At 38.5% G+C, this 10,850-nt stretch overlaps 1 protein-coding gene across 3 annotated transcripts; it reads right to left on the bottom strand.

Moving 5' to 3' along the window:
* Window positions 1–164: 164 nt before the first annotated feature.
* On the bottom strand, window positions 165–5,910 carry si:dkey-246e1.3. 3 transcript variants are annotated; one of them, XM_047365930.1, is made up of 4 exons: window positions 5,628–5,910; window positions 5,430–5,526; window positions 4,811–4,820; window positions 165–2,497 (listed from the first exon to the last, which is right to left on the bottom strand). In XM_047365930.1, exons 1-4 carry the CDS (start codon window positions 5,731–5,733, stop codon window positions 2,474–2,476), a joined length of 237 nt encoding a protein of 78 aa, XP_047221886.1. In that variant the 5' UTR covers window positions 5,734–5,910; the 3' UTR covers window positions 165–2,473. The 3 variants fall into 3 exon arrangements, with proteins under 3 accessions (XP_047221886.1, XP_047221885.1, XP_047221884.1); XM_047365929.1 differs by lacking the exon at window positions 4,811–4,820 and having other exon boundaries at window positions 5,628–5,892; XM_047365928.1 differs by lacking the exon at window positions 4,811–4,820 and having other exon boundaries at window positions 165–2,617; window positions 5,628–5,870.
* Between the last annotated feature and the right edge of the window lie 4,940 nt (window positions 5,911–10,850).

Here is a 10,850-nt window from a genome sequence, read left to right as displayed (position 1 = left end):
CAAATTTTCTGAAATTTGATGATTTAATCTGTATCATGGGTAGACTTCTGAAGTTTATTAATAAAATAAAATATCATTCAGCTTTCTGAATGAACTGAGTGGCAGATAGAGGATGGAAAGGTTCATACAAGTCCACATAAAATAACAACTGAACGCTTGTTTCCTTTCTTTTTTATATTAAACAAATCAAATTTCCTGGTGGACTGCGCTGACTTTGGACTTGATAAAGCACAATGAACACATACCAACAGATGACATAGCTTCCCAGATTATCACTGACTGTGAAAACTTCATACTGCACCTCAAACAACTTGGATTATGTGCCTATTGACCCTTCCTCCACTTGACCCTGATATTCAAATTAAGTGTAAATGTTCTTTCATTTGAAAAGAGGACTTTGGACCGCTTAATCCTGATAAGACACTTCTGATGTCTCTGATTCAGGAGTGGCCTTACAAAAGAAATGTGACAGTTGTCGTTCATGTCCTGGATACTCTTAAAACCCTTCACAGTCCTCTCAATGCAGCAGTAATCCCTGTAGTTTTTTAGCAACTTTCTCTACCATACTTTTTCTTTTCACTCAACTTTCCATTAATATGCTTAAATGACAGCCGTTTTAGGATTGGCCTTTTTGTAGCTTACTCACTTGTAGAGAGTGTCAGTGAAATACTGGTCAACTCAGCAGACTTCCACATGATTGTGTCGGTCATAACGTTTCTGTATTAAAAATACATATGTTTGGTGTTTTGTATTAAAGTTTCTCAGAAAATGAAATTTGAGTTTTTATGATCTGTAGGAGATAATCATCAAAATGAACAGACATAAATATTTGAAATTTCTCACTGTGTTTTGTTTCACTTTTTAGCTAAATTATAAATAAATTGTTTTGATGATGTCATAAACAGCACCAGGGTGTCAATGCTGAGCTGGCAGATTAAGACAGATTGTTTTTCCCTTTTAAATTAAGTGAAGCTCTTTTTAACAGCATAATACTTGTTTTTCCTGTGGTGGCAAATTATTTGTTTCATGGCCTTATATTTTAAATAGGGGTAGGCAATATAAGTCTAAAATGAATGATTTTAATTACAAATTACTAACTTTTAATGGTCAAAAGTTAATCTTAATCAACACTGAGAAATACTGTGTAAATCTGTGAAGCAAAAGCTAAACTTTAGAGGAAGGAAAAGTTAAAAATGACGTTTTGGTATCACAAATACCACCAATTTCAACATTATTTGCCAAAAAAAAGGCAAAAAATGTGAATTGACCTGAATGTCAATGTTTATGTTGGATAGAGTAAAACTACACTAAGACTAAACTATAATCTTAAAGCCTGCAGGTTCAGAGTCTTAATGAGCCTAAGGTTGTTGTAAGTGCAGTTATGGTGCATGATGGTCTGTTTTACGTTCATTAACAGTTTGTAATTAGTTTAAGCTCAGGTTCTGGAGTCATGAAAATATATCTATGATTAAAGCTACTGCCACAGCAGCTATGGGTTCAAACAGTACAGAAACATGCAGTTTATGTTAACTGGCCACTCCAAATGGTCCTTATGTGTGTGAGTGTGTGCATGGTTGTCTCTCCTAAACCTTCTCCACCATACTGTTCCAATTTAGTCCATTCATTGAGATGACAGAAAAAGCGCAGGCTGTATGAAGAATTGAATGTTGATTAAGGGAGAGTCCACACCCCATCCCCCCGTTGATAGGCACTGTCATTTGGCTGAAATAAGACTATTGTCCTTTTGCTTTGCTTACAAAAAAGACAAATTTGGCTAGATTTAGAGAAGGTAATGGTTTGGGAAGTAAAAAAGTACCACCCGTCACTCTTATTAAGGTAGCATTACAGTTAAGCAGCTGAATGCAGACTTGCTGCCGCACTATTTACCGACCTAATATCAGCAGCAGAAATGTCTTCACAATAAGCACATGAAAACACCAACAACATTTAGCAGTAGTTTAGAGTACACATTGCCTATGTATGGAAAACCAAAATAACAATACATAACTGTTAATTATGGAACAGTATTATAACCATAATAATACATGTATAATAATATTTTAGCAGCTGTAAAAATAACAGTTTGTTTCGTTTTAAATAAAAGAAATTATATTCTGTTATTTAATCATGATATTTTTAATCAAGATAATCAAAGTTAAAATCTCATCCTGGCTCATGCCAATGAGAATTTTATTACAAGAATAAAACAGATTAGGAACCCTATATAAGTTTCTGAAAGAGGCAGGGGTTAAACTTCAAACTAAATGTTTAAAGCTGCATGTAAAACATGGGAGGGTCCAGAATGAATCCACTGCTGGGGTCACAGGCATACTCTTGTAACGACGGTGGCATTGTCATCACAGTCGGCCCCTGTGGTCTGCTGCTGCTGGTTGTGGCTTTTTTACGTTCCTCCTCCTCTTCCTCATTTAATCCCACAGGCAGAGGGTTACTGTAGATATAGTAGACCCTGGAGTTATCCTTTGCAGCCTCTGGTCTCCTGAAGAATGCGAGAGGTTTGATGAAACTGGTTGACCGCTTCACAGCCTTGACCGCCACAGGATTCTCCGTCTCACCATGAGTCACGGCGCTCTCATAAACATGGGCTCTCTTTGACTGCCTGGTCAAAATCATATTTAAATGTATATTAAAGTGCCTTCTGTGTGCATTTAAACTTATAGTGAGGTGAAAAAGTATTTGCTGCCTCACAAAATTGTTCTTTTTGCTTGTTTTTGTCTCACTCAAATGTTTCAGCAAGCAACTTTTAATATACAAAGATGACTTGGATAAATACAAAAATCTGTTTTTAAATGAGAATTTCATTTATTAGGGGGATGAGCTATTCAAACCAATCTGATCCTATGTGAAAAATTTAAACTATAAAAAATGAAGCAAGACACAGGCCTGATTACTGCCAGGCTTGTAGAATCGTAAAAACAACTAAATAGAACCTGTCTGAGAACATGAAGTAGGCTAAAAGATCTCAGAAAGAGATCCATGCCCCAATTTTAAGAAACTCAAAAACAGATAAGCAACAAAGTCATGGGCATCTATCAGTCTGGAGAGAGTTACAAAGCTGGATGGCAGCTGCACCTCCAGTCACCAGTCTGTCAAGCTTCTGAAGTTTGCGGACGACACCACCCTGATCGGACTCATCTCTGATGGTGATGAGTCTGCGTACAGATGGGAGGTGGACCATCTGTTGGACTGGTGCAGCCAGAACAACCTTGAGCTCAACGCTCTAAAGACAGTGGAGATGGTTGTGAACTTCAGGCAGAACCCAGCACCACCTGCCCCCATCACCCTCTGTGACTCCACAATTGACACTGTGGAATCTTTCCGCTTCCTGGGAACCATCATCTCCCAGGATCTCAAGTGGGAGCCAAACATCAGCTCCCTCATCAAGAAAGCCCAGCAGAGGATGTTCTTCCTGCGGCAGCTGAAGAAATTCAACCTGCCAAAGACTATGATGGTGCACTTCTACACAGCCATCATTGAGTCCATCCTCACCTCCTCCATCACCATCTGGTACGCCGCTGCTACAGCCAAGGATAAGGGCAGGCTGCAGCGTGTCATTCGGTCTGCTGAGAAGGTGATTGGCTGCAGTCTACTGTCGCTCCAGGAACTGTACACCTCCAGGACCCTGAAGCGGGCAGGGAAGATTCTGGCTGATCCCTCCCACCCCGGTCACAGACTCTTTGAGACTCTCCCCTCTGGCAGGAGGCTGCGGTCCATCCGGACCAAAACCTCACGCCACAAGAACAGTTTTTTCCCATCTGCCACCAGCCTGGTTAACAAAGCCTGGAAACCACCCTGACACTCTCCCTTTCCCCCACACCCCCCCCTTTGTTTGCTGACAGGACACCTGTAACCTGTAACTCTATGTGTTACATTAACGTTCAGCATGGACTCCTGCTTTACTTGCACAATGATCACCTGCACTGTTGTATTGCTCTTGCATCTTATACTGCTCTATATTTACTCTCACTCACTTAAAACTGTGCACATATATTTATATTATATTGTAGATATGTTTATACTGTTTAATTTGTATTGTATTGCACCGACTACGCCAAAACAAATTCCTTGTATGTCCAAAAACGTACTTGGCAATAAAGCTTTTCTGATTCTGATTCTGATCACAGAGAGGGCCATTACCCACACATAACAAAAACATGGAAAAGTGGTGAGCCTTTCCAAGAGTGGCCTTTAACCAAAATTACTCCTAGAGCTCATCGCTGACTCAGGCAGGACCTCACAAAAAACCCCAGAACAACATCTAAAGCAATGCAGGTCTCACTTGCCTCAGTTAAGATCACTGTTGATCCATCCTGTCTATACCTGCTTATCTTTGCTGGGCTGCTGGTGTCTATCTCCAGCAGACACTGGGTGAGAGGCGGCGAACGCACTGAACAGGTTGGAAGTACATCCCAGGTAAACACAGAGACACTCAGGACAAACCACCACGCACACAATAAGTCAACAATAAAAACGAAACTGAGCAAAACTGGCATCCAAGGAAGAGATTGAGGCAGAAAACCACAGCTGACCAAAAAGAACACAAAGGCCTCACATTAGTCAAAAAACACAATAATTATTCCTAACACCTTTGGTAAAAAAGACAAAAGTGGAACTTTTTGTATAATGTGTGTCCTTTTTTCATCTGGCATAAAGCCACCACCGCATTTTAGAAATGAAACAGCATACTATAAGTCAGATTTGGTGGTGGTAATGTAAAGCTGTGGGGATGCTTTGCTTCTTCTTGACCTGGATGACCAGCTGTGATTGATGGAACCATGAATTCTGCTCTCACCCAGAAAATCCTGAATGAAAATGTACAGTCATCAGTTTGTAACCGTAATGCAGCAGGACAATGGTCATAAGCACACCAATAATTCAACCTCTGAGTAGCACAAGAAAACCAAAATTAGGGTTTTGGAGTGGCCTAATCAAAGTCTGAACTTAAATCTGATTTGGGTGTTGTGGTATGACCTTAAACAGGTTGTTTATGCCCAAACCCCTCCAATTTACAGTAGTAAAACAAATGATGCAAAGAAGAGAAGGCTATAATATAAATGACTCATTGCCACCAAGGGTGGTGCACAACCAGTTAGTACAGTTAGGGGGCATTTACTTTTCCACATAGGAAGAAGGTAGGATTTATTTTTCCCCTTAATAACAAATCATCATCTAAAAGCAAATTGTTTACTTACTACAAAAAATATTGTTTTAATTAAACTTTTGCATTTCAGAATCACTTAGAGCATTTAGATAAAATAGTTAAATCTCTCTTTGATTGTAAAACATAAATTCTCATATTTACAGTCAAACCTGGACGGTTAAACTAGCGGTCTGTTTAACAGAAAATCCTGTGAAATACTAAGAAACAGTCTCGGAGTGTGTATCAAATAAAATAGCTTCTTGGTGCTGACCTGTTGCGGCTGTAGCAGATGCTGATGCAGTAGAGGCCAGTAACTGTGAGGATGAACAAGGCCAGGCCGATGATGACGATTTTAAACGCTTTGTCCTCTGGGTAACACAGAACACAGAAAAACAGACAGCTCTGAACATTCCACAATAGCTGCTCCTTTTGAAATAATTTATATGCAAGTCTTACAAGTGTTACCCACCAAACATGGACGCGTTCACCTCCCTGTCCTGTAGTTCGAAACCTGCCGTCCTGTTCAGACGGAGGCTCTGTGCCATCAGGGCTCCGTCCTCCTGGGCTCCACTCATTTTGCTGCCATTGGCATCTAAAACAGACTCCTCTGAGCCTCTTCTCACCGGATTCAGAGAGTTCCCCAACCATGTGACTCAAACGGTTAGAGCGCTGCCATGGCAACACCCTCCATCTTTTGTCAGTTCTAGTTGGACACCCCCTTTTCTGGCTGTCCGCTGCTCCGGCTTGTTTACTGCTCATTAATCTGTGCAGCTTTCTGGGGGTACACAGAGGGGAGGGAGATGCTATGCTTGTTATACTGTAATAAGATTTGAGTGGTGACCCAGAACCAGTGAGTTTGCATATTTCCATCTGCTAAAACAAAAACAAAAAAAGCATTCAATAGAAAGAAATTATTTGCACTATATGCATTCTAGAAAGGTTTGTGCTGCATATGCATTAAAATTACAATCTCCATAAAAAGTAATACAAAGCTGAACATGGTAGTTCAGTATCCCCAAAATCAAGCATTTTCTTTTTATTTTTAAAATATATAATTTGCCTCTCAGGACAGTTATGAAGCTGTATTTATTAATTCTACATAAACCAACCAACTTTTGTTTTGTTTTTTTCATAGCAGACTCACCAATACAGAGTTTATTGCCAAAGAATTTAAAACTAGTGGGACAGATCAGAATTTCATTTTTTTTCTCCTATCGATGTTTACCCTGCAGAAATGCACAAACGCTCAGGATGTACGATTTAACGGCTCCAGAACTGTCCGAACCAAGCCAGCAATAAGTCAACAAAGACGCCTTCTTCTTTATTCTTTCCGCTTCAAGTCATGTTGCGCCTCGACAGGCATTATGTAATACACCAAAGTGTCTAATTAAACAGGTTTTACAGTTCTGTCTTAGAAGAGGAGCTGCCAAACAAAGTGAACCAGGACAAAGTTTGAGGAATGTAATTTGTGTTCGCAGGAATCTTCTCAAGTCACTTAGACAGGACAGGGCAGAGATACAAAACAGGAGCTGGCCAAGAAAAACTATTATTTACTTATTATAACTGCTGTTATCAAAATGCAGATTTAAAGAAAGCAGATCCTCTGTCGATTCTAACATTTTAACGTAAAAAAAAATCTGGTCAACCCCAGGTTCTAAAATTTAAATCTAACCTCAAGTGGAAAAACATACTCACTACTCCATTGGGTCATTATCTATAAAAAAAAAATGATGAAGCCAACATGGTTTCAAAAAAATGTATTGTACTAATTATTTTAATAATTATTAGATATTCTAGATGCTCTATTTTGAAAGTTCTTGTATCAAACCTTGTAGCAAACCTTTGAGCAATGGCACATATTGATGTGGGGTCCAAGTATCGCCTCATGCTACCAGCAGTGACACTGACCCAGGTCCAATGCAAAACTACTGAAAAGTATTTTAAAAAATGAGGAGGGAAAAATGTCTTTGGTCTCCACCTGCAAAACATTCATGTTTTGGGGATTAGTTTATTGTTGCCTCTTTAGTGCACCTGTAGTGAATTTCATTAACACCAAACAGCTGACACTGATTAACAACCCCCTCTTTAATTTTTCTTGAGCAGTGTATATATATATGTATAAAAACATGATGGGGGCAGCACTTGGGTGCCGCTGTTAGCACTACTTAGCACTCCTTTCTGCATATTGTTAGCATGACCAGACTGATGCACCCTTTGAAATCACACAGGACCAGTGCAAGGATTGGCATAAAGGTTGCAGTTACAACTTTCTGCAAACCTTCACAACCATAGCACCCACCATGTGCTTCAAATCCAAATGTCATATTTTAAAAGCTGATAAAAATATCTTACAGCACCTTCTCTGCTCATAAAAGCACAGAAGCCTCAATGCTGGATGGACTGTTTGTCACTGTCATGAACTTAATTAAACAGAAGCAGTGAAATGTTGTAGCTTTGTTAATTACGGCCTGTAAGAAAGAAACATATATCTAAAAGGGGCAATGAAGAAGAGGAATATGTAGTTACAAGAGCATAAAAGAAACAGTAAAGGAGAAGAAGAGGAAAGAAGGAACAACAAATAATAATTGCACGGTACTTCTTTTCTTGTGACATGGGTATTTCCTTAGCTGCACAGTCTATTCTAACTTTTTGCCTTTTTAGAGTTTGGGCTTTTTTGTATGCTTCTATGTGCCTGTTTGCCTTGCTGCTGGCACAGCCAAATTTTCCCACACAGAGACAATAAAGAATATTTCAATTTGATTCAAGAAAAGAAAAGAAGAGTCCATTTATATTCCAGGAAAAGAGGCAGAAAAGAGGAGACAGAAATATGTAGCCTAGAGGAGAGCAGGATAGAGTAAACCTTAACATGATTTCTTTACTTTTTACACATCACTTTAAAACAGTGGTTCCAAATCTCATTCAGTGAAAGCTCATGTTTTCACACTGAAAAAGCATCTGACCCCACCCCTCCATGTGTTGGTGGGGTCCTGATATAGAAACATTGCTGATTAATATTTTTAATAGATCATTTATAACAGATCCTTCCAAACAGAAACTTCTTTCATACTTCGGTTCAGGGATGATGTTTCAGGATTTAGCAGCTCATACTACAAGCTGTGTTCTCCAACATGCGTTTTCTTTTGTCAATATCCTTCTTGATATTCTTTTCTCTTTTCTGAATTAGCCTAAAAACTCATACATTTATCACATGACACTTTCTTTAAAAAACAGACTTTATATAAACTCAGTAAAACAAGACCTAATGTCCTCCCAACTCATGTTGCAAACCTGTGCTGAAGCACACACAGTTTTCTAATGTTTTCCTCCAGTTTGTCCACAGTGGTTTAGGGAGCTGCAACTGTTTGTTGATCTCACTGCGAAGAGTGACAGTGCATGCAGGCGATGCTCGTTTTAACATGTTTAAGATTCCTCCACTAGGTGTCAGGCTTTACTCACCTAATGTGGCTATACTTGTGCATTCGTTATTTGCCAGTGTGCTGCACTGGAGTTGAATCTTTCTAGAAGACTCTAGTTGGGTCTATTGTAACTCATTGTATGGCAAATAAACAAAGCCAGAGTTATCTGGGCTGATTAGGAGCTTTGCAGTGATAAACAGGATGAAATATCTGTTTACTAGCCTTGTAAATACAACTGCATCTCAAAAATTCATAAAATGTTCACATCCATCCAGCCACTCCAGCTACTATATTTTTATTCATGTGGCATGTCGGTGGCATTATGTTGGTGAAGTTTATTTATTTAAGCAGACTGCATAAACAACCTCAGGCTATCTGGAAAATGAGATCTTAAATTATTTTAACTCATTTGTTTTCCAATTAAACTGTCGTTTAATCGTCGTTCCTGTTGGAGGACTGTGACAAAAGTAAAACAAAGTTGTTAATTTTAAAATGTAAGCACCTTTAAAGTGAGACGGGATATTAGTAGCCTTTTATACCAACTGTGCACAACCAAAGGTATCTGATAAAGTGAGAAGAAAAGGAAAGTTTCCTGCATGTTTTTTTTTAGAAAAACTAAAACCAACCCATGATTCAGCAGCTTGTAGTAGAACCACTTTGTGCAGCGAGGTGAAGTTGTTGTTTTCTGCTCATTCTATTTTATCAGGTGTCCTTTGTTTATTGAGGAACTGTAACCCACTCCTCTACAATGTTTGAACTGACTGAGGTTTTGTGGACTTTCCTTTTTTGCACAGCTCCCTTTAGGTCCCACCACTGTACTTCAGTCAGGTTGAGTTTTGAACTTGGACTGGACCATTGCAACACTTTAATTGGTCCCTTCTTCAGATGTTACAGAATAGCTGCAGGAGGTGAATCGTTCTCCTTTTGACCCACTTTGGTCTCATCTCTACTTTTGGTCTCATCTGTTGTGATTATGAATATATTATTTAACATTAATACTTTAATATTTCATTAAATGATATTTCAGTCTGTTAAGGGTTGTCCTGTGAATACCAACCCATAAAGGCGGTGATATTTGGACAAAATTGAAAGGGATGAGTCAAGTTCTGACATTACTGAACAGCATAAACTCTGCACACACATGGAATGAATTCACACAATTTCTGAAAATACAAGAATTTATTAACAAAAATAAGTCAACTCAAAGTTAAACATATTTCAATCAACAAACTCTTTACTATGCTAAAACAATCCAACTAAACTACCAAGCAGAATTAAAGAATAATGAAGACTAATTGGCTATGTACAATATAAACAAGTTGATCAAAGATGATTGAAAATCATGACCGAAAGAGTGATGCAACATTACCATGCAATGTTTATGTTTGGGAACCAAGGATTATCTTGAAGGATCTGGAAATGAAGTTAAGTTAGTCTTGGAACAAACTTACTCAATAATTGGTATACCTTTAAACAACCATTCACAATGCAAGATCAGATAAAACATTATTTTAATAAAATAATATTTTAAAGAATTATTTTCTGAATAAAACCAACCTTCTGGATGACCAATTCTCAACAGTGTTTAATTAGCTGCCTTTATTTATTAAAATAATATTTAAAGAAATATTAAGGAAATATTTTAAATAAGAACCAAATCTTTGAGAAATGGGGCTTAATGGTGTTTAATTAGTTATCAAGTTTAATAAAATAATATTTAGGGAAATATTATTTCCTAGCTTGAAAACTAACAACCTTTTTGGGTAAATAATCTTTAGCAGGCGAGCACGTGTTCTTAGCTGTTAGCGGTTGGAGCTAACAAAAGAAGCTTATAGCTTATCATCAGTATCAAACACCTACCTTTAAAACTAACCACTAATAAAAGGGTTCAAATGGATAAGCGTGGACGGCGCGTTATGGCCGATCTTCTGTGTTTAAAATCACCCTCTAAATAAAGTTAGTCTTAACTTAAAAAATAAAATAAAAACACAGAACACACAAACTGAGCACATGTGCTGAGCAGATAATCTGCTAGCACTAAGATGGCTGAGTTTCCAACACAAACAAAACCAAACATCATAAGACAAAACATGTTTAGATTAGACTTCTCTCTGTTCAAAACACAACCTCTTACGTGAACCATGCTGAGGAAAGCATCCACAGGGAACAAAGGGTTAACTTGCAGCTAACCTCCATCGCTGTGGGTGGAGCGGCTCGTTCTGTCGGCCGGTCAAACCGCACGTTACTGCTGTAACCACGGTGATGCGGTCCCGTAA

The sequence above is a fragment of the Girardinichthys multiradiatus genome, chromosome 5 (genome assembly GCF_021462225.1).
Source record: "Girardinichthys multiradiatus isolate DD_20200921_A chromosome 5, DD_fGirMul_XY1, whole genome shotgun sequence".
NCBI lineage: Eukaryota > Metazoa > Chordata > Actinopteri > Cyprinodontiformes > Goodeidae > Girardinichthys > Girardinichthys multiradiatus.
Note: the sequence above shows the minus strand (reverse complement) of the source record. Positions and strands in the feature narration are given on the sequence as shown.

Bases quoted from the DNA above. Each gene is read 5' to 3' on its own strand.
- si:dkey-246e1.3 (XM_047365928.1), bottom strand. From the start codon at position 5,733: ATGAGTGGAGCCCAGGAGGACGGAGCCCTGATGGCACAGAGCCTCCGT. The intron at 5,527-5,627 runs GTGGGTAACACT...TGTGTTACCCAG, and splicing joins GGTGAACGCGTCCATGTTTG to AGGACAAAGCGTTTAAAATC. The intron at 2,618-5,429 runs GTCAGCACCAAG...GATTTTGACCAG, and splicing joins ATCTGCTACAGCCGCAACAG to GCAGTCAAAGAGAGCCCATG.